This window comes from Chiloscyllium punctatum, chromosome 7, assembly GCF_047496795.1.
Source record: "Chiloscyllium punctatum isolate Juve2018m chromosome 7, sChiPun1.3, whole genome shotgun sequence".
NCBI classification, from domain to species: Eukaryota; Metazoa; Chordata; class Chondrichthyes; order Orectolobiformes; family Hemiscylliidae; genus Chiloscyllium; species Chiloscyllium punctatum.
The window spans coordinates 123,848,769-123,872,707 of record NC_092745.1 but is presented as its reverse complement, the minus strand read 5'-3'; the positions used below and the strand labels follow the sequence as shown (position 1 = coordinate 123,872,707).

The 23,939-nt window shown below is 41.6% G+C and overlaps 1 protein-coding gene across 1 annotated transcript in view; it reads right to left on the bottom strand.

Moving 5' to 3' along the window:
* The window catches only part of LOC140480118 (prostaglandin F2-alpha receptor-like), a 39,029-nt gene extending 16,360 nt beyond the window's left edge, over window positions 1-22,669 (bottom strand). The window contains exons 1-2 of the mRNA XM_072574785.1: window positions 22,575-22,669; window positions 19,937-20,784 (exon numbers count right to left, since the gene is read on the bottom strand). Coding sequence (XP_072430886.1) covers window positions 19,937-20,728 — 792 coding nt within the window. The 5' untranslated portion in view covers window positions 20,729-20,784; window positions 22,575-22,669. The remainder of the gene's footprint in view (window positions 1-19,936; window positions 20,785-22,574) is intronic.
* Window positions 22,670-23,939: the final 1,270 nt, after the last annotated feature.

Here is a 23,939-nt window from a genome sequence, read left to right as displayed (position 1 = left end):
ACTGATAAGTGAAGCAATACCCCTTTGTTTTCCCTTGACGACAGTGAATAATTTGGATATCTTCACAGTAAACAATGTCCAGTCAGTCAACTATTTGATGGTGCTCCCAGTCATTGCAAGATTTGCTGAATTTATAATAATTGGCATTGGTTGCCATGACCCTACATATTATAAATATTAGCTCTCTGCCAAGAGTAGTGAGTCAGTTATGGACAAAACCAACTATTTTCTCCAGAATTGTACCAAAATCCTTCCTTTGCCTTCTCATATCCAGTACTGACAAATCACCCGCACCAAGGACATTGACCCACTTTCCCCTTATTCAAACACAGACAGGCCTGCAGTATATTGACAGTGCTTCCAGTTTTTAGTTCAAGTTTGGAACTTGAATTGTACAGCTCAGTACAGACCCTTCGGCCCTCGATGTATTGTGCCAACCTTTCATCCTACACTAAGATCAGACTAACCAACATAACCAACATACCCTATATTTTACTATCATCCATGTGCCTATCCAAGAGTCACTTAAATGTCCCTAATGTATCTGACTCTACTTCCACTGCTGGCAGTGCATTCCACTCACCCACCACTCTCTGTGTAAAAACCTACCTCTGACATCTCCTCTTAACTTTCCACCAATCACCTTAAAATTATGTCCCCTCGTGACAGACATTTCTGCCCTGGGAAAAAGTCTCTGGTCATCCACTCTATCTAAGCCTCTCATCATCTTATACACCTCTATCAAGCCACCTCTCATCCTTCTTCACTTCGATGAGAAAAGCCCTTGCTCCCTCAGCCTTCCTTCATAAGACCTGCCCTCCAGTCCAGGCAGCATCCTGGTAAATCTCCTCTGCTCCCTCTCTAAAGCTTCCACATCCTTCCTATAATTAGGCGACCAGAACTGAACACAATTTCTGTGCTTCTTTCTCTGTTGACTGCCTGCATTCTGAACATTTGTCAAAGCTAACATCTCCAGTACCTGAGGACTTTTACTTACATTGAAGGCAATGTACAAATAGATATAAACATATGACATAGGAGCAGGAGAAGACCAATCTGCCCCTTGAACTTCTTCTACCATTTCTGATTGCTTTTATCGTCAAGAGGTTTGACACCACTCCATGAGTTTAGTTTCCTTACAGATTGGTTCAAGGAAACTGCAAAGTTGAGAACTGTCTTGAAGTTTAGAATTTAAAGTAACACAATGTATTCTCCATTAATATTAAATATGACCATATCAATGATCACAGATACAGCAGGTTCTGAAATTATAGGTACATGTGGTAATGGATCTTTGTCATGTACTTGTGACCATTTGCTTTCTCTGTCTAGAGTGTTCGACCTCTCCCCGTACTGTGCTATTTTTACTCAGAGATGTGCAGCTCATTACATTGTTGCCATCATCTCCAGGGTCCTAATGCCCTTACTTTACAATTGTGGCCTTGCATCTACTTTCCTGCTTCCCTCCAATATCTTGGTTCCCTCCTCAATGAAGAATCTGAGTAATTCAGTCTCACAAATATTTAAGGATACAACCATTGCAGCTTTCTGAAGAGAAGATCTCCACAGACCAGTGACCCTCTGAGAGATAAAGATTCTCCTCATCTTCACTTTAAGCTGGGAATCCCTTATATTTAAACCATGCCATCTAGCTCTATTTCTCTCATGAGGGGAGACACTCTCTCAGCACTCCCAACCTGCCAAGTCCCTTCCCTATCTTAAAGGTGTCAGCAAGATTACCTTGCATTCTTCTAATCTACAGGTTAACATGCACAGCGTGTCCAACAACAACTTATATTTAATTAGCACCTTTGATATTCTGAACAACCCTTTACAGAAGAGTTATCAAACAAAGCTGCCACAGAAACTGCTATTCCACCATAGAAAAGTCATTAATAGATAGTTTATTTGTAACTCAGTTGCTACCTTTGCCCACGGCTGCAATCTGGCTTTGATTCCAAAATGAATCAGAAGTATTAAAGAGTTTATTTCATTAAATTCATACAGCCACAAAAATGTTTGCACGGAAGAAAACTTTTGGCCCTCGCTTTTGTGGCAGTACTGGATATTCAACTTGGATTGTTAACCTTAACTCTATTTCCCTGCATGCACGTGTAAGTAGTGATTAAACTTACAGGAATTTGCAATGTTAACCACTTGGTGAACAGCATATTATTAAAAACCTTAAAGAGCAAAACATTTCTATCTGATTTACACAGAAGCAGTTATCTGTATTGGGTTTTCAGAGGTATTGAGGAAGTTCTGTATTGCTGGAGGATCATCTTTCAGTTATGTTAAACTGTTGAAGCCCATCTATCCTGTGACATAGATATAAATGGTATTACAGAACTTTTGCAACAATAGCAGAGGAGACCAACAGGTGCTCAGACTAGCTTTCATCTCTTAAACAACACAACTAAAACAGATCTAAAAGTAGAAATTGCTGGAAAAGCTCAGCAGGTCTGACAGCATCTGTGAAGAGAAACCTGTGTTAACATTTCAGGTCAAGCAATCCCTCCTCTGAACTGGGAAAGGATCACTCGACCTGATATGGTAACTCTGATTTTTCTTCACAGACGCTGCCAGACCTGCTCAGCTTTTCCAGCAATTTTGCATTTTCGTTTCTGATTTACGACATCCATAACTCTTTTGGTTTTTATTAACTAAAACAAATTACCAGTTTATTTCATATTCAGCTCACTCAGAGCAAATTTTCTATAGCTTTCCTGAAACATAACATTTGAAAGTCTTTTCATTGACTGCAAAGTGGTTTGGGAAATCATGAGACTTTAAAAGTTGCTATCTAAATGCACAACATCTTCCTTTCCTTTATAGCTTTACACTGGAATTCCTAAACATGGTAATAAGTTGCCTTTCATGTCCTAATGAGCAAGAACAGATGCTATTAGTAAGTTGAGCAAAACAATCCAAGAAGCTTTTATAGTTTCACATTTCTTTAAAGTGATCATTTATCAATGATCACTTTAGTGCACCATATTAAATAATACTAAGATAAACATAAGATAGAGAATTGCTAAGCTACAGAAATGAATTGGACAGAGTCCCAATTCATTGTTCTTTGTCTCTTAAAGTTTGATTAAATTTTAATATAAACCAACGCTCGGATGAAACTTTGCTGGACTCAAAATGCTAGCTCTGTTTTTTCTCTACAGATATTGCCAGACTTGCTGAGTTTCTCCAGCATATTCTGTCTTGTTGATTTAAATGTCTTTGGTTATGTCATTATTGGACTACAACTAATGTTAGGAAGATTGATTACCACTGACTCACAGAATTATTGTCGTGCGAAAGGAGCCCATTTGACCCAGTGTGCCTGAACTGGCTCTATTACCAAGTACCGATCCCCTTGGATCTTTTAAAAGAAATATATGCTTTAATACAGGTTGGCATGGTATCGCTAAAATATCTCAATGTTTATAGCACAATGAAATGCTTTGCAAATGTGCCGTTGTTAACTAAACATTTGTTATCAGCTATGTTGTGAATTGGTAGATAATTTGTTTTTGTTGGTGCTGATTGAAGGCACAATGTGGAATGTTCTGCTACAGGCCCATTCGGACCTTTAACTGACCCCTCGGTCCTCAGCTCGATAACACATGAGATGGAGCAAGCTGTAATCAGCTCCCAAGGCATCATGCCCTTTTAGGAAAATGGAAATATCCTGAATGGCATCCTCAGAATAGGACAACACCATCAAATATATCACAAAAGAGTAAAGGAGGAGGTGAGGAGCATTTTCTTCATGTTGCGCACCTCAGAGAAATCAAATGTAATCATCACTTGCATAGCTGAAGCATAGAAACTAGGAGCAAAACTAGGCCTATCAGCTCTTCAAGAAAGTAGCTGCTGAAATGGAATCAATAGCAGGGCCTGGGTAAAGAGTGGGCAAGGGATCTACTTGAAGAATTCTTTCAAGGAGTTGACAGGAGGCACCAGGGCTGAATGGTCTCCTTATAGACAACCTTGGGTCTGTGTAGAGTTTGCACATTTAGATTAGATTAGATTACTTACGGTGTGGAAACAGGCCCTTCGGCCCAACAAGTCCACACCGCCCCGCCGAAGTGCAACCCACCCATACCCCTACATTTACCTCATTACCTAACACTACGGGCAATTTAGCATGGCCAATTCACCTGACCTGCACATCTTTGGAATGTGGGAGGAAGCCGGAGCACCTGGAGGAAACCCACACAGACACGGGGAGAATGTGCAAACTCCACACAGATGGTCGCCTGAGGCAGGAATTGAACCCGGGTCTCTGGCGCTGTGAGGCAGCAGTGCTAACCACTGTGCCACCGTGCCGCCCACATGTCTGTGTGGGTTTCCTCTGGGTGTCCTCCCACAATCCAAAGATGTGCAGATCAGGTGAATTGGCCGTGCTAAATTGCCCAGGGTGTTCAGTGCATTAGTCAGAGGTAAATATTGGATGGGCTACTCTTCGGAGGGTTGGTGTGGATTTGTTGGGCCGAAGGGCCTGTTTCCATACTGTAGGGAATCTAATCTAATCAGGATGATTCTGCACTAGTTATTTCCCAACCAAATATCACTGTGCCAGATACTTAATAAGCATCTGTGCTTTCTTTCATCATTGAAACGTCCCAGTTGAGATCCAGACTGCAGGATTATACCAAGGACAAGGCAAAGTTCAAAACTCAGCCATCGAAGGTGAAGAAGCAGGAGGTAGTGGTTAGACAACTTTGGATTCAAACACATAAAAGTCATCAGATGAAAAGAAGACTGAGTGTAGAGTCATAGAGTCATACAGCACGGAAACAGACCTTTCGGCCCAACCAGTCCATGCTGACCATAATCCCAAACTAAACTAGTCCCACCTGCCTGCCCTTGGCCCATATCCTTCAAAACATTTCTTATTCATGTATACTACTGAAATTAATAACGGTAAGAAATCTAGAAGTAAATCGAGAAATAAGCCTGAATCTCAGAGACATCTGCAATATCCATGCTACTTTCATTCCACCATTTTAGCATTAAACTATTTGAGAAATTAAATTATCAATGTGTTAACATTCTAAATGCCTAGGTTTCAGGTTCAAATCCCTCTCCAGGACAAACATCAAGGCTGATGCTCTTGTGTAGTACTGAGGGAGGCGCTAGCTTTCAGATGAACATAAGAACCAGGAGCAGGAGTAAGGCCGTCTGGCCCCTCGAGCCTGCTCCGCCATTCAATAAGATCATGGCTGGTTTTTTCATGGCCTCAGCTCCACCTACCCACACTCTCACCGTATTCTTTAATTCCTTTATTGTTCAAAAAAATCTATCTTAGCTTTAAAAATGTTTTCTGAAGTAGCGTCAACTACTTCACTGGACAAGGAATTCCATAGACTCACAACCCACTGGGTGAAGAAATTCTTTCTCAATTCAGTCTTAAACCTGTTCCCCCCCCCCCCCCCTAATTTTATGGCTATGCCCTCTTGACCTGCCATTGGAAATATCCTCTCTACTTCTATCTTGTCTATTTCTTCATAATTTTATATGCTTCTATAAATATCTCCCCTCATTCTTCTAAATTCCGTTGAATATAATCACATTCTACTCAGTCTCTCCTCAGGTAGTACTGAGGAAGTGGGGAGACTACAGAAGGATCTAGACAGGTTGGGAGAGTGGTCCAGGAAATGGCTGATGGAATTTAACGTGAGCAAGTGCGAGGTCTTGCACTTTGGCAAAAAGAATATAGGAATGGACTACTTTCTAAATGGTGAGAAACTTAATAAAGCCAAAGCACAAAGGGATCTGGGAGTGCTAGTCGAGGATTCTCTAAAGGTAAACATGCAGGTTGAGTCTGTGATTAAGAAAGCGAATGCAATGTTGTCTCTTATCTCAAGAGGGTTGGAATATAAAAGCAGAGATGTACTACTAAGACTTTATAAAGCTCTGGTTAGGCCCCATTTGGAGTACTGTGTCCAGTTTTGGTCCCCACACCTCAGGAAGGACATACTGGCACTGGAACGTGTCCAGCGGAGATTCACACGGATGATCCCTGGAATGACAGGTCTAGCATATGAGGAACGGCTGAGGATACTGGGGTTGTATTCGTTGGAGTTTAGAAGATTAAGGGGAGATCTAATAGAGACGTACAAAATAATACATGGCTTTGAAAAGGTGGATGCTAGAAAATTGTTTCTGTTAGGCGAGGAGACTAGGACCCGTGGACACAGCCTTAGAATTAGAGGGGGTCATTTCAGAACGGAAATGCGGAGACATTTCTTCAGCCAGAGAGTGGTGGGCCTGTGGAATTCATTGCCACGGAGTGCAGTGGAAGCCGGGACGCTAAATGTCTTCAAGGCCGAGATTGATAGGTTCTTGTTGTCTAGAGGAATTAAGGGCTACGGGGAGAACGCTGGCAAGTGGAGCTGAAATGCGCATCAGCCATGATTGAATGGCGGAGTGGACTCGATGGGCCGAATGGCCTTACTTCCACTCCTATGTCTTATGGTCTTATGGTCTTATAAGCTAACCCCCTAAACTCCAGAATCAACCAAGTGAACCTTTTCTGCACCCCCTCAGTGCCAGTCCATCCTTTCTCAAATAAGGAGACCAAAACTGCACCCAGTACACCAGCTGTTGGCTCACCAGCACCCGATACAGCTGCAACAAAATCTCCCTGCTTTTAAACTCCATCCCTTTAGCAATGAATATTCATACATTGATCAACATCATTAAAACAGAGAACCTGGCCAGTGTCACATTATTGTGAGTGGGAGCTTCCTACGATCAAATTGGCAGCTGCTTTCCTACATTATGGGGTGGCACGGTGGCTCAGTGTTTAACACTGCTGCCTCACAGCATCAGGGGCCCAGGTTTGATTCCAATCTCGGGCGACTGTCTGTGTGGAGTTTGCACATACTCCCCATGTCTGCGTGGGTTTTCTCCAAGTGCTCCGATTTCCTCCCACAGTCCAAAGATGTACAGGCCAGATAAATTGGTCATGCTAAATTGCCCAAAATGTTAGGTGCATTAGTCAGAGGGACACAGGTCTGAGTGGGTTTCTCTTCAGAGGGTCACTGTGGACTTGTTGGGCCGAAGGGCATGTTTCCACACTGTAGGGAATCTATTCTAATCATTACAAGAGTGACTACATTTCAAAATTGGTTTGAACTGTTCAGTGGTCATTAAAAGCTTTTATATAACTGCAAACCCTTCTTTTTTTAAAAAAACCTACCTGAGGTAACCCAGTTATGAAGCATTTTATTGCAGTTTTGACCCTGTTAGTATTGCGCAAGAATGTATGGATGCATGTACAAACTTACAATGATCTTAAATTACTGACATGGATATTTGTGGATGTTAAAATCTAAAGACTCAATACAGGGACTGTGGTAATACAGTGGTGGTGAGCCAGTAGCACTGGGTTTAAGAACAACTGCTCCAGAGGTATGTCAAAATACCTCTGAGCAGGTTGATTACAAAATATCTATTGATTTTATGCAAGGTGATGCTTTTTTATTCAGTCCCTGCAGATTGTAATCCATTAAGTGTTGCTGTCATTGAAATCAGAAATTGAGTCATTTTTGACTAACAATGATAACTGATGGACCAACACTTAGTTAAGAAGCTTTTGGACTGATTGATTTTCATATTAATTTGAAGGAAATCAGTGTTGTTAATGAAGGTGTACAAGTAGTCAGCTATAGGCATAGAGTCATACAGCACAGAAACAGATCAAAAGAGAAAATGCTGAAAAATCTCAGCAGGTCTGACAGCATTTGGTTTCAGATTCCAGCATCCGCAGTAATTTGCTTTTATCCACAGAAACAGACCATTCGGCCCAACCAGTCCATGTTGACCATAATCCCAAACTAAAGTAGTCCCACCTGCTTGCACTTGGCTCAAATCCCTCCAAACATTTCCTATTCATGTACTTATCTAAATGACTTTTAAATGTTGTAACTACATGCAACCACCACATCCTCTGGATGTTCATTCCACACACATGCTACTCTCTGTATAAATAAATTGCCACTCACGCCCTTTTTAATTTTCTCCTCTCACCTTAAAAATAAGACCCCCAATCTTGAAATCCCCCACCCTAGAGAAAAGACACTGGCCATTCACTTTATGTATACCCCTCATATTGTGTCGCAGTGACAGTGTCCTAGTGACTGGGTTCAAATCCTATCTCCTCCAGCCATCTGTTGTAAAATGTCCAAAGAGCTTGATTAAAAGCAGTCAGCTTATTCATAGTATTGCTTATCGCCCAGTGTGAGAGATTTATTAGTTGAATTTTAGTGAAATAAATATTTGATAACCCGTCAAAGTACATGAGGTGCTGTGGTCCATCCTCAGCAACAGAATTGTAATCAACATATAATTGAAATCAAAGAATTGTAATCAATATATGACCCCCCATGGTCCCAGCATACCCATCCCTCCACTATTTAAGCTGGGCAAATAATCATGCTTCAGGGAAAACTGCATGAGGCTGAGCAAGGGCAGTCCCAGGCAAACCAAAAAAAAATGATGTGCCGACCTGGTGATAAATTTGTGCAGAACAGCAGAAGCAGCACATGATTGACAGAGCTAAAAGAGCCCAGTCAATAAAGTATGGCGCTGGAAACAGCACAGCAGATCAGGCAGCATCTGAGGAGCAAGAGAGTGGACATTTTGGGCATAACGCTTCATCCACGCTGCCTGACCTGCTATGCTGTTTCCAGCACCACACATTATCAGTTCTGACCTCTCCTGCATCTGCAGCGTCTCCACTATCTCCAAGAGCTAAGAGACCTCACAACCAACAGATCAGATTGAAACTCTGCCGTCCTGATGGCAGACAATGAACCAACTAATTAGAGGAGGATCCACAAATATCTCCATGCTTTAAGATGGGGTGACTTGACACGTTAGTGCAAAACACAAGCACGCAGCGATTGTGAGCATTTTCATCCAGAAATACTAAGCAGCTGACCCATCTCCTGAAACCCCCAGCATCAGAGACACCCACTGTCAGCCAACTCGATTCACCACACGATGTCCAAGGAAAAGAGATTTCATCCATGGCTAAGTAAGGAAGTTAAAAATGGTATTGAAATGAAAGAAAAACACATGCTTCCACAAGGATGAGTGAGTGACAAGTCAAAATATTGGACTGAATAGAAAGAACAGCAAAGAAAGGCCAAAAGATAAAAGGAGGGAGAAATTAGAGTATGAGCAAAATCCAGTTGGAAGTATAAAAGAGATACAAAGACTTTCTCCAGGTATTTAAGAAGGAAAAGAAGAAGTAAAGTGACCATTGATTATGTACAGAGCGACTCTGTTAGAAATGAGGAAATATTTTGCATCTGTATTCACTGTGGAGGGTACAAATAACATCCCCGAAATTATTACTGTCACCAGGGAAAAGGAGTTATTGGAACTAAAGACTGACATGTCTTCGGGTCCTGATGGACTGCATCCTACAGTCTCAAAAGAAGAGGTTGCTGTAACAGTAGATGATTCAGGAAGTAATAAGTATTGTAGTTAAAGAAGAAACCCATAGACATGATGTACTTCGATTTCCATAAGGCATTTGACAATTGCCCAGATATGATCCTCTTTAAAAAAAAATCAGTTCTAACCCAAACTGGCCAATGACTGCTCCATCAGTATCCATCAGCAAAGTAATGTCATCAACAGGTGCTATCAAGTGGCACTTACTCAATGATAACTTACTCACTAATACTCAGCTCCTGATCTCACTACAGCCTTGGTCCACATTTGAAGAAAAGAGCTAAACTCAAGAGAGGAAGTGAGGCTGACCACCCCTGACATCAAGTTAGCAGTGAACCAAGTGTGGATATCAAGGATCCCTAGCAAAGTTATAGTCAATTGGGATCAAGGAAAAATATTCCACTGATTGGATGATTGTACAATGTTCAGCACCATTTGCAATTCTTAAGACATTAAAACAGACCATGTCCAAATACACCAAGACTTGGGCAACATCAAGCTTGTACTAATAACTGGCAAATAACAGTCATGTCACACAAGTGCCAGGCAATGAGCATTTCCAACAAGAGTAAATTCTGGGATCGCTCCTTGACATTTAATGGCATTTCCATCACTGAACCCTCCACTATAAACCATTGACGAGAAAATGAACTGGTTCACCCATATAGGGATTGTGGCCACAATAGAAAGTTAGAAGCTGTAAATTCTTTTAGTCACCTCCTGACTCCTCAAAACCTGTCTACAATCTACAAAGTACAAGTCATGAGTGTGATGGAATATTCCCCTCTTGCCTGGATTACTGGAACTCCAAAAACGCAGAGGCTCCTTCTGGAGTGCTGTCTCTAGTTCTGGTCACCCAGTCATAGGAGGATATTATTAAGCTGGAGAGGGCTCAGAAGTGATTTACCAGGACGTTGCCAAGTATGGAAAGTTTGAGTTATAAGAAAGGCTGGATAGACTGGATAGGCTTTTTTCATTGGACTGTCAAAGGTTGAAAGGTGACTTGATAAAAGCTTATAAAATAGTTAGAGATATAGATAGAGTTGATGGTAGTTGTCTTTTCCTTAAAATAGGGAATTTCAAGACGAGGGGGTACATTTTTAAAGTGAGAGGAGAGATATTTAAGAAAGACATAAGAGGCAAATTTTTCATATGTGGAATGAACATCCTGAGGGAGTAGTGGATGTAGGTACAATTACAACGTTTAAAAGACATTGGATGGCTACTTGAATAGGAAAGGTTTGGAGGGATATGGGTCAGGAGCAGGCAGACCAGACTAGTTTAGTTTTGCATTATGTTCAGCATGGACTGGTTGGACCAAAGGGTCTGTTTCCATGCCAAATGACTCTATGACTAAGACTATCTAGGATAAAGCTTGATTACTACCCCTTCAACATTCACTCCTTCTACCTCTGAAATGTCCTGTATCATCCCGAAACATCGATTTTCCTGCTCCTCGATGCTGCCTGACCTGCTGCGTTTTTCCAGCACCACTCTAATCTTGACTCTGATCTCCAGCACCTGCAGTCCTCACTTTCACCTGGTGCATCATGGCAGGTGTGTGCTGTAAGACCACAAAATGCAAGAAGTAGGCCATTCAGCCCATGAAGTCTACTTCAGCATTCTATAAGATCATGGCTGATTTGGTCATCTTTAATTCCACTTTCCTGACTTTTCCCCATAACCATTAACTGCCTTATTTTTTAAAAATATATCTTACTCAGCTTTGAATATACTGAATGTCTGAACCTCCACAGCCCTGTACAGTAAAGAATTCCACAGATTCACATTCTCAAAGAGAAGAAATTTCTGTTCATCTCACTCTTAGATGTGTGACGCCCTTACTCTGACATTATGCCCACTGGTCCTGCTCTCTCCCACAAGGGGAAACTACCTTTCCACATCTACTCTTTCAGGTCCTCTACATATATTTCAATAAAGTTGCCTCTCATTATCCTATATTCCAATAAGTACAGGCCTAATCCACTCACCTCATCCCATAAGGCAGTCCCTCCATACCCGATACCAGCCTAGTGAACACTCTCTGGGCTGCCTCCAGTGCCAATATATATGGCCTTAGATAAGGGACCCAAAACTGTTCATAGCATTCCAGCTTCACGACAAGCCATCAACAGCACATTTCATGCTCACAATCTCTACCATCCAGAAGGCCAAAGATTCAAGAGAACACCACATGAAAGTTCTCCTCCCAACCACAAACCAACCTTACTTGCAATGACATCCTTTACTTTCGCTGGATCAAAATCCTGGAACTCCCTCCCCAACAGAAACTGCGGATGTCCCGACATCCCAAGGACTGTTATAATTCACATAGGCAGCATATACCACCATCTTCACAAGAACAATTAGGGATGGTCCAAAAATGCTAGTGACGCCAGATCTGATGAATAAGTAAAAGAAGTAAGCAGAGATTGTCAGGCATATTAAGCTCTGTTAATAAAGAATCGATTGTAGGTGATGGCGATACTAGCTATGACTTAATAGCAATACATCAGCTTCTTAGGTTTAAATCACATTTCACACACTTGACTACATAATCCAGGCTGCTATTCCAATGCAGTATAAACGGAGTGCATGTCTCTCAATCAGACACTAAACTCTGTGTACCCTTACCCTATAAAAGGTCCCATTACATTATTTAGAGGAACAGAGTACATATTCGGTCCAGTAATTATCCCTCAAACGCATCAGCAAAATACAATTCATCTCATTGTTGATTGTGAGATTTGTCAGTCCATTTTCTGCACTGCAACAGTGGCACCATCTCAGGGGTAGGACAATGGTTGGAAAGCAATTTTGGGCACTTTAAAAGCTGGACCTATATAAATGCAAATTCTTTGTGTAAAATTCTCTAGTTCCCTGTTTTAATAAAGGCGTAAATGCAATTCAAGTAAACCCCAAAGTCAAAACCGCCACAGCACAAAAAAAAACATGGATCAGTGTTTCTTTTTGAAACCAGTGCCGTTGACTTAACTTTGACAAAAGCCAGTGTTTGCTTCAGGGTTCTGAAAAAGTCATGTACTTGCTGGGTAAAATTTATTGTTTTGTGGAATGGAATGGAAATTGTGGACCTGGGACTCAAATCCCTGATCTTTCAAGATCTTAATGTCTTCAGTTTGGGAGAGAGAGAATATAGAAACCATTCCAATGAGTGGAATAGCTTTGAAGGGACCCAAAGTTTGGTAGAGGATACAGTTTTACTTTGTACATGAGAGTGACATAGTCAAATATATTAATGAAATACAGGCAAGATAGCTATGATTTTTATTCCGACTGTGTGTTATATAGAACATACAGCACTGAAACAGGCCATTCAGTCCCTTCAGTCTATGCTGGTGATAACTTTCTGTAAAAGAAAAGTATTGAGTATGGCATGGGTTAACCCCAAATCAATTTATTTGGGAAAGATTAAGAAACTCTTAAGATGGCATTAGCAATGACATGAGAAAACAGAAAGGAATTTAGTTACAAAAACAGAAATTGCTGGAAAAGCTCAGCAGGTCTGGCAGCATCTATGGTGAGAAATCAAACTCCTCGGTTCTAATGAAGTGAACTGGACCTGAAACATTAACTCTGATTTCTCGTCATACATGTTGCCAGACCTGCTGAGCTTTTCTAGCAACTTCTTTTGTTGATTCTGATTTCCAGCATTGCAGCTTTTGATTTGGGAATTTAGTTACACCTGATTTCTAAAATTCTTGTTATTCTTATTCAAGACAGGTTGTCAAGACAGAATTTAGAAATGCAAGCAAATTCAAAATGCTGCTGAAATAGATTAGACTCCCCAGAGTGTGGCAACAGGCCCTTCAGCCCAACAAGTCCACACTGACCCTCAAAGATTAACCCACCCAGATCCATTTCCCTCTGACTAATGCACTGAACACCACGGGCAATTTAGCATGGGCAATCCACCGGAGCTACACATCTTTGGATTGTGGAAGGAGACCTACACAGACATGGGGAGAACGTGCAAACTCCACACAGACAGTCACCCGAGGCTGGAATCGAACCTGGGTCCTGGTTCTGTAAGGCTGCAGTGCTAACCACTATGCCACCATGCCATCCCAAAATAGCAGAGTGCCAGCCATGACAATGAAGAATTTAAGGCTGAGATAGGCACATAGAAGATAAGGGGAGCTGATTAAGGCCAGAGAGTTTATACCATTTTTGATATACAATATACACAATCCAAGATATGTGAGAATCAAATTATTTGGCTGAAACAGAACATTTCAGAATTTGATTAGTGCGCTGTCTAAGTGATTTACAATGTATAAATATTTAAAGTTTCTCTCTCGCTGGCAGAGTCTGTCCTCAGAATGTTTTCTGCGATAGTCCTTTCCTCACATTGACTCAATAAATGATCATTAAACCTGTACCTGAAACTCCTGAGATTATTTTATGAAAAAATTAACTTCAACAATTCCTTCTATCATTCTTTATCTCACCCGATCAGTATATCATCTTAGTCCTGTCCCCATCCTGTACTTAGCTCACTTCCCCTTAAAGACACCTATGCTATTCACCTTCACTAATCTTTGTGAAGCAAGTTGCATTTTCTCACCACCCTTTACAGAAAGACCTTTCTACTTGGACTCCTTATTGATTTATTAATGAGGGCAACACAGTGGCTCAGTGGTTAGCACAGCTGCCTCACAACATCAGGGACTTGGGTTCAATTCCAGCCTCGGGTGACTGTTTGTGTGGAGCTTACATACTCTCTGTGTGGGTTTGCTCTGGTTTCCTCCCACAGCCCAAAGATATACAGGCTAGGTAGATTGTCCCTAGCGTCCAGGGATGTGCAGGCTTGGTGGATTAGCCTGGGGAAATGCAGGGTTACAGGGATAGTGTAGGGCGCAGTGTCTGGGTGTCTGGGTGGGATGCTCTTCAGATGGTCGAGATGGGTGCAATAGGCTGGATGGCCTGTTTCCACACTTTGGGGATTCTATCATTACAGTGATCATGGTGACTCATATTAACGGCCTCTAGTTCTGGTCTGCCCAACTTAGACTCTCTCCCCACCCATCACAACAGCAAGATCGCACAAAGCATGTTTGGATTGCCTCTGTGTATATGAAGAATGAGCAACATTACCCACCTCTAATGGTTATTGTGCAGAATGAGTACCGCAGAGACCACGATTATTAACCCTGGAGATTCTAACTTGTCACAAAAGCGATTTTGAGCATTCAGTGAGAACATAGCCTTTAAGGTAAATTCAGTTCCTGTAGTATTGCATTCAACTATTTGAAAATAGTTGGTAACTTTCAATTCTGCCTAACAATAGGAGAGCCGGTCATTGTAAAGTTTTCAATGTGTCACTCAAGACAGTCCAAGGGTTTCCGAAGAGGAGTTCAAGGTTATAGAAATTAGTGAATATGACAGAAGGTGAGGTAAAGAAGTAACTGTAGTTAGTTGCACTGCAAAGAAGGTAGCTGAAGCGCAAACATTCTGTGTAGGGGACTCAGTGAGAAATCGAGAGCAGGAGGATGGTTCTGTACTGTCAAAACTCAGGAGGAACTTCCAGGACTTAGTAGATAGCTAAGTGTTGGAGGCAGGACTCAAACAGAGAGATTGCTGGTTTTGTGTTGCCAGAGGCCATGGAAGAAACCTGTCAGCATTAATATTTCAGTACAGCTGGTAAGGTGTCAAAAAGTTCATAAGGAGGACTCCCTGGATGTCACTGAACAAGACGAGAGCTCAGGCACAAACTAAGCTCACTGGCCTGCAATTTAGGACTACAAGTGGAAAATAGCACTCAATTAGTTTAGGATATCTGGTCAGCATGGACTAGTTCTTCTGGAATGTTTTGAGGATGTAACTCTGAAGATGGATGAGGGAGATCCAGTAGATGTAGTGTACCTGGACTTTCAGAAAGCTTTTGATAAAGTCCCACATAGGAGGTTAGTGAGCAAAGTTAGGGCACATGGTATTGGGGGCAAAGTACTAACTTGGATTGAAAATTGGTTGGCTGATAGGAAACAAAGAGTAGTGATAAACAGCTCCATTTCGGAATGGCAGGCAGTGACCAGCGGGGTACCACAGGGATCAGTACTGGGACCGCAGCTTTTTACAAAATATGTTAATGATATAGAAGACAATATTAGCAATAACATTAGCAAATTTGCTGATGATACTAAGCTGGGTGGCAGGGTGAAATGTAATGAGGATGTTAGGAGATTACAGGGTGACCTGCTCGGTGCGTGGTCAGATGCATGGCAGATGCAGTTTAATGTGGATAAATGTATGGTTATCCACTTTGGTAGCAAGAACAGGAAGGCAGATTACTACCTAAATGGAATCAATTTAGGTAAAGGGGCAGTACAGAGAGGTCTGTAATAACCTGGTCTCTTCCTGCTGTCCTTCTTGATCAAAGGAACTACATTAGCTATCCTCCAGTCTTTCGGCACTTTACCTCTGGCCAGCGAAGTATTAAATATCTCCATCTGGGCCCAGCAATCTCCTCCCTTGCCTCCCATAGCAGCCTGAGATACATTACATTGGACACAGGGGATTTATCCCCTGCATGCCTTGTAAAACATCGAATACTCCCACCTTATTAATCTTAACGTGTTCTAGAATTTCAGCATCCCAAGTAAAATTCCCAGCTACAATGTGAACACAGATGAAGTATTCCTTTAAGACCTCACCACTATCTTTTGGTTCCATGTCCATATTGTCCCTTTGGTCTTGAATAGGGTCAACTCTTTCTCCAGCTATCCTCTTGTTCTTAAAGTACTTATAAAATGTCTTGGGGTTTTCCTTTATTCTTTCTGGCAAAAGTATTTCTTTACATTCCTAACTTCCTTTTTAAGTAACTGTCCACGCTATATTTTTGAAGAGTTTCCCTGTTTTTAATGTGCTCTACCTGACATATACTTCTTTTTATTATCAAATTCTTAATATCCCTTGATGGAATTGCTGCCCTTGCTCTTCACTCTTAGAGGAATGTGCTGGCGCTGAATTCTCACCATACTACAAATGTAGACTTATCTGCAAATAGCTGCTCCCAATCTATATTTGCCAGATCTTGTCTAATGATATTGAAATCAGCCTTCCCCAATTTAGACTGTTCATCATTTTTATAAATGACCTGGATGAGAGCGTAGAAGGGTGGGTTAGTGAATTTGCAGACGACACTAAGGTCGGTGGAGTTGTGGATAGTGACGAAGGGTGTTGTAGGTTACAGAGAGACATAGATAAGCTGCAGAGCTGGGCTGAGAGGTGACAAATGGAGTTTAATGCGGACAAGTGTGAGGTGATTCACTTTGGTCGGAGTAACCGGAATGCAAAGTACTGGGTTAATGGTAAAATTCTTGGTAGTGTAGATGAGCAGAGAGGTCTCGGTGTCCAGGTACACAAATCCTTGAAAGTTGCCACCCAGGTTGACAGGGTTGTTAAGAAGGCATACAGTGTTTTAGCTTTTATTAACAGAGGGATCGAGTTCCGGAGTCATGAGGTTATGCTACAGCTGTACAAAACTCTGGTGCGGCCGCACTTGGAGTATTGTGTACAGTTCTGGTCACCACATTATAAGAAGGATGTGGAAGCTTTGGAAAGGGTGCAGAGGAGATTTACTAGGATGTTGCCTGGTATGGAGGGAAGGTCTTACGGGGAAAGGCTGAGGGACTTGAGGCTGTTTTCGTTGGAGAGAAGAAGGTTGAGAGGTGACTTAATAGAGACATATAAGATAATCAGAGGGTTAGATAGGGTGGGCAGGGAGAGCCTTTTTCTAAGTTTGTTGATGGCAAGCATGAGGGGACATAGCTTTAAATTGAGGGGTGATAGGTATAGGACAGATGTCAGAGGTAGTTTCTTTACTCAGTGAGTAGTAAAGGTATGGAATGCTTTGCCTGCAACGGTAGTAGATTCACCGACTTTAAGTGCATTTAAGTCGTCATTGGACAAACATATGGATGTACATGGAATAATGTAGGTTAGATGGGCTTCAGATTGGTATGACTGGTCAGCACAACATCGAGGGCTGAAGGGCTTGTACTGCACTGTAATGTTCTGTGTTCTATGTTCTATGTAGACACATAACCTCTGCTCTATCCTTATTCTTATTTTATAATGACTTTGAAAGTTAGAGTTATGGTCACTTTCTCAATTCTCCCATTGACACTTCAACAACTTGATTGGCTTCATTCCTAGTATTAAGTCTAGCACTGCCCCAGCTCCTGTAGGACTTCCTACATACTGGCACAAAAAAAGACTGTCTTGGATAGACTTTGAAAATGCAACCTCATCTAATTCTTTCACACTAAGGTGAGCCCAGTTAATGTTCGCAAAGTAGAAGATCCCTACAATTGCTTCTAGTTTAGTGTGCATAAAGTGTCTAGAGTTAAAGAGGCATCAGTTCTGACAGATGCATGTAATTATTCTCAAAGACAGTGAAGCATTTGTCAGAAACAAAAACAGAAATTGCTGGAAAAGCTCAGCAGGTCTGGCAGCAACTGTGGAGAGAAATCAGAGTTAATGTTTCAGCTCCAGTGACCCTTCCTCAGTACTTGCCACTTGGCATATGGTAACCAATGGGGTAGCAGGAAGAATAGACAGGAGGCTGAGTTTAGTGAGAAGGCAGAAGATTTTCTAGTTGAAGAAAATTATAACGTAGAGAAGGAACGTGATGTTTAGATATCAGTGTGATTTATTTGCAACAACATGGGACACATAAAAGCAAAATAAAAACCAAAAGAGCCACAGCTGCTGGAAATCAGAAGCAAAAACAGAAATTGCCAGAAAAGCTCAGCAGGTCTGGCAGCATCTATGGAGCATCTGTGTAAAAGCAAACTGTTTTCAAAAATGGGAATTCCCGGAAACGCTCAGCAGGTCTGGCAGCATCTGTGGAAAGAAATCAGAGTTAACACTTTGGCTCAAGTGGCCCTTTCTCAGAACCCTGCATTCCTTTACAGCATCTGCAGCTTTGTTGTTTCTTTTCCCAACTGTTTTCAAACTGTATTCAAAGTGTTAACTCTGCTTTCTCTCCACAGATCCTGTCGGACCAGCAAAGTTTCTCCAGCAATTTCCGGGGTTGTTTTTTTTTGTTTTTAGCCTTGCCATTGCTGTCCACAGAGCAATCTAATAATCTTTAAACAAAATAACATCCTGTCAATATACCTCCCAAGGCACACTCCTGGGAAAAATATGCAAAAGACGTATTAAAAAGAGAGTCAGGAAGGAAATGTAATTCACTCTCAGTAAAAAAGCTACATTCATTCACTGCCAAAGAGTTCACGCATATTAGGTTTCTTCTTTATAATTGCTTGAGTTTAAAGTCAAACAGTAGGTCTGTGCGTGTGCGTACAATCTAGGATTATTGTGCAATAGTACTAACAGAGGCTTACTTATAATCTCATGGTAATTTTTAAATTGAAAGAACGTATTCCAGAAATCTTTGTTTTGCACCTTTTGTTCAGAATGCTCTAAACTGGCAAAAAGTAAATATCTCAGAACTTTTTTTTTCTGAAGGCACTACTGTTCGTGCAAATTATTGTTGTAATCCCTTCACTTGACTTTCACATACTAAATAAGTCTTCCTTTTTTAAAGCTCTGTACATTATGTGTACGCACCACCACTGCAGCCACACATACAGCTGAGAAATGGAACATTTTATTGAAGTATTCAAGCTTATTAATGGAATTAAATCCATGTGTAGAATTATTGCAAACTTCCAGACCAGGGACACGGGAAAAAGTACTGAAGAGGGAAGGAGGACAGAGGATTTAGACGTTGTTGCTCATTACTGAGTTTGATGATCATGCTCAAAGGGAGTCTTAAGAGAACAGATGCAAGGAAATTGGATTAATATTTAAGTGGGTAGTAGAGGGTATGGACACTCCATATAGTTGCTAAAATTCTGAATAATTGAGCTATTAAAATAAAGAGTATTAATGTTTGACTGCAGTTATAAAATGGCATAGCCTACCATCACTGGCATTTTCCTACTACACATTCTGTCCAAAAATACAAAATACATTTACTGATTGATAGATGCAAACTGGTCCTGAAATATTGTAAACGCACAAAAGTGGTTCAATGATTTCCTATCAAATGATATAAAGGCACTTCATTTACCTAAGGATTATTTAATAAGAAAATGAATTCACACAACTTTGCTAATTATGAATTTTGAACTTGCCTTTTAGACCAACTTAAAGCTCAACAGATTCTTATATAACTAGCCATGAAATATTAACATAAACGCAATTAATATTCAGTTAATATTCTTGGCAGTGCACTTGCTTATGCATTTGTGCATAAAATATAATGCACATAACATAACCATTGTTAATCCACTTTTCAGATTTGGTTGTCAAAGGGCTTTATAACAACAATAACATTTTTTAAAAAGGGAAAGATTTTACACAAAGGTGTTCACCAGTGATGGTAAATATTTGGAAGTAAGTATTTGGTGCCAGAAGAGACAGTATAGGTAGGTTGGCTTACCAGGAATGGACCCCAACAAACACAGGAGACAAGCATTATAGTCATTAATTGGACCAACATTTCTACATGGTGTGATTTCCCTTGTCTGTTGAGCTTGTTCTTGATGTGAGATCTCATCAGAGCCATGCCACTAATGGTGTTGCAGAGGAAGGAAATGCTGAGAGCAGTCAATCCCAAGGATGAGAACAGGAGCAGAATTCCACTGTCCACCCCAAACTTGATGTCCTTTGTGTTTAGGAAGCACCAGGTCTGAGTGCATTGAACTGTATATTTTCCAAAGTGGAGAACAGGGAGCAAAGCGATTACCAGGGCAAACAGCCAAGTGCCACCCAGGATAAACATGGCACGGCGTGAAGTCACCTTGGCAGAATGAAAAAGGGGCTGAGTGATGCCCAGGCATCGTTCAATCGCCATGACACTGCCAAGGAACAAGGCTGAGAGGCCAAAGAAAACCATGCTGGTTCCTAAAAATGGGCAGAGATGTCCCGAGGAGTCAATCCTTGCCCAGTTTTTGTTCATGGCATACACCCTGATGGTTATGGAACCAGTGATGATATGGCCCAAGCAGTCTGTGCAGACCAGTCCGCTGGCAAACAGCAGGAAGGATGCTCTCCATTTCTGTCTGAACCTTTTATAGGCCTTCACCAGAATGACCAGAGCAACACCATTGGAGAGGACGCCAATAGTCATGAAGATAATCGGGATGTGAACGGATCTCGACTCATCGGCACAGGTGTTGTTGGTGGTGTTGGAGGTTGATGCATTTGCGATGATGTCGATGTGAAGCATCATTCAGGAGAGGCCTGTCTTGTCAAAATTCATCCTGCAATATCGTCCAATATGATGGTCTGAAACCGAGACAAGACATTAACAAAGGCACAGTTTTACATTGGACACCTAGGGGAGGGGTGATGGATACCACTTTGATAGGGAGACAGCACCAGAAGTATCCTATCTATCACCAGCTTAGAGCCCAGTGTGATACTTAGCTCAACTGAAACACAAATGCAGTTCATTTTGGATCTTTGTCAAGTCAAATTTTACCCCACAACTTAAAAAAACACATTAACACAATAAAGTTGATAATATGTTTACTGAATACACAGAATTGAGATAGATAGATAGATAGATAGATAGATAGATAGATAGATAGATAGATAGATAGATAGAGAAAGAGAGAAAGTTGTACACCACGGAAACAGACCCTTCAGTCCAACTTGTCCATGCTGACCAGATATCCTGAATTAATTAGGTCCATTTACCAGCTAAATTTATCTAAACCCTTTCTATTTAAGTGACAATCCAGATGCCTTTTAAATGCTGTAATTGTAGCTGACTTCACCACTTCCTCTGACAACTCATTCCAAACACCCACCACTGAAAAAGTAACCTCTTAGGTCCCTTTTAAATCTTTCCCCTAGGGGGCTACATAGATGGTTAGATAGATAGATAGATAGATAGATAGATAGATAGATGTTTCCTTAATCAAATAAAAAAAATCCATGCCAAAGAACTTACCTCAGGTTTTTGATTTCTGCAATAATTTTACACCAAAATATTAATTACAAATGACCAACAATCACTGAAACGACCAATACTGAACATGAAAAGTAAGAAGCTAAATTAATTTGCCGTAAAGGAAATACTTCAATGGGTGACAGCAATATTTGGTTGGAGATTTGGAGGGGAACAACTTCCTTTTGAGTTTTAAAGACCAGGGGCACAGACGCCAGGGTTACTGTGAGTAATGAGCGAGACTGTCTGACGCTTTGTATCTGATACGGAACTGGACTGATTCCCCCATCTCACAGAGTCATCTGCAAAGGCAATGTGTCTACGATGTGTGTGTGTGTGTCTGCGTCTGTCTGTGCCTGTGTGTGTGTCTGTTTGTGTGTGTGTGTCTGTGTGTCTGGGTTTGTGTGTCTGTCTGTGTGTGTCTGTGTGTCTGTGTGTGCATGTCTGTGTATCTGTGTGTGGGTGGGTGTGTCTGTCTGTGTGTGTGTGTCTGTCTGTGTGTGTGTCTGTCTGTGTGTGTGTGTGTCTATCTGTCTGTCTGTGGGTGTGTCTGTGTCTGTGTGTGTCTGCGTGTATGTCTGTGTGTCTGTGTGTGGGTGTATGCGTCTGTCTGTGTGTCTGTGTCTGTGTGTGTGTATGTCTGTGTCTGTGTGTGGGTGTATGTGTCTGTGTGTGTGTCTGTGTGTCTGTGTGTGGGTGTGTGTTAGCCTGCACTGGACAGGACAGATCCGGGAAGACTATCTTTAAAGTAGAAGCTAACGTTCTCTGAAAAGCAGGGTCACTGGACCCGAAATGCTAACTCTGTTTCTGTTTGGACAGACGCTGTCAGACCTGCTGAGTTTATCTTGCAATTTCTGACTTTCCTCTCCAAAGGACATCAGTGAAGCCCCAATTCAAGCGGAATCCCGTTTTAAAACAAGAATCCAAATTCTATTTGAGAGGAAGAAGGAGCTAAATATCACTCGCTTATTTTAAATCTATTTCTCGCACAGATTGCTCGTTTGAATTATTTGACAATCTCCTTTTCTCAATCGGTTTAGAATCCTCTGTCTGCAGACTCCCCGCGATTGGAAGAGCTTTTAATTTCAACTTTCCAGAACGTGTGCATGAAGATGAGACTTACTTTGAGAGTTCCCGCAGGGTTCGGGTGGAATTCTCCAAGGTAGCAGGCGCTGGTCTGCTCTCTGTCAGCTTGCCATCCAGTCTGCTATTTCTCTGTCGATTTTACCCGAGACTGGAAGCCAATATTTGTAAAGACCGCCCCGTTACCCTGGAGACTGCTCACTCCACCTTTTTCCAGGAAGAGCGAGGAGCACAAAGAGAGCGCGAGTAAATAAAGACTGACTCTAACCGCCTTCGGGACCAAGAGAGACTGAGTGAGGAACGAGGGAACAGTCAGGACTACAGATGCTGGAAGCCAGAGGCCATAGATATGAAGCTGGGAAAGCAAGTCAGCCAGCATCCGAGGAGCAGGAAATTCAACGTTTCAGGCTGAACTCATTCGCCAGGACTGAGGAACTATCCTGGATATAAGATGGGACCCACAGTAACCAAACTAACAACATCAAACATACCAGTGGGCAAAGCAGACCGAAATGGTAAAGTCATGCAGCACTGAAACAGGCCCTTCGACCCAACTTGTCCATACTAACCAGATATCATTAACTAATCCTAGTTCCATTTGCCAGCAATTAGCAGGCCCATATCCCTCTAAATCCTTCCTATTCATATATCCATCCAGATGCCTTTTAAATGTTGAAATTGTACCAGTCTCTACCACTTCCTCTGGCAGCTCATTCCATACACACACCACCTTCTTTTCCCTAAGGGGCAATTTGGATAGACAGACAGACAGATAGATGGCTAGACAGATATATAGATAGATAAATAGATAGATAAACAGACAGACAGACAGATGGACGCATGGACAGCACATTCCATACACCCATCACCCTTTGGATGAAAAAGTTATCCATCAGACACCCTTTTTAAACCTTTCTCTTTTGGCCTGAAACCCATGTCCTCCAGTTTTGGACTTGAAAAGACATTGGCTATTCACCTTATCCAAGTTAGTCATGATGTTATAAACCTCTATAAGATCACCCCACAACCTCCTAGACTCCACGGAAATAAGTCCAAGCCTCTCCGGCCTCTCCTTATAACTCAAACCTTCTTGTCTCAGTAACATCCTTGTAAATCTTCTTTGCAGCCTTTCCACTGTAATAGCATCCTTCCTATAGCAGGGGGACCAGAATATTATGCAGTACTTCAAATGTGGTCTCACCAATGTCCTATCCAGCCATAATTTGACAAACCAATTCCTATATTCAATGTTCTGACTGATGAAGGACAGCCTGCCAAATGCTTTCTTCACTGCCCTGTCTACCTGTGATACCACTTTCAGAGTACCGCATCCTAGGTCTCACTGTTCAACAAAACTCCCCAGGGTCCTGCCATTAAGTGTGTAAGCCCTGCCCTGGTTCATCTT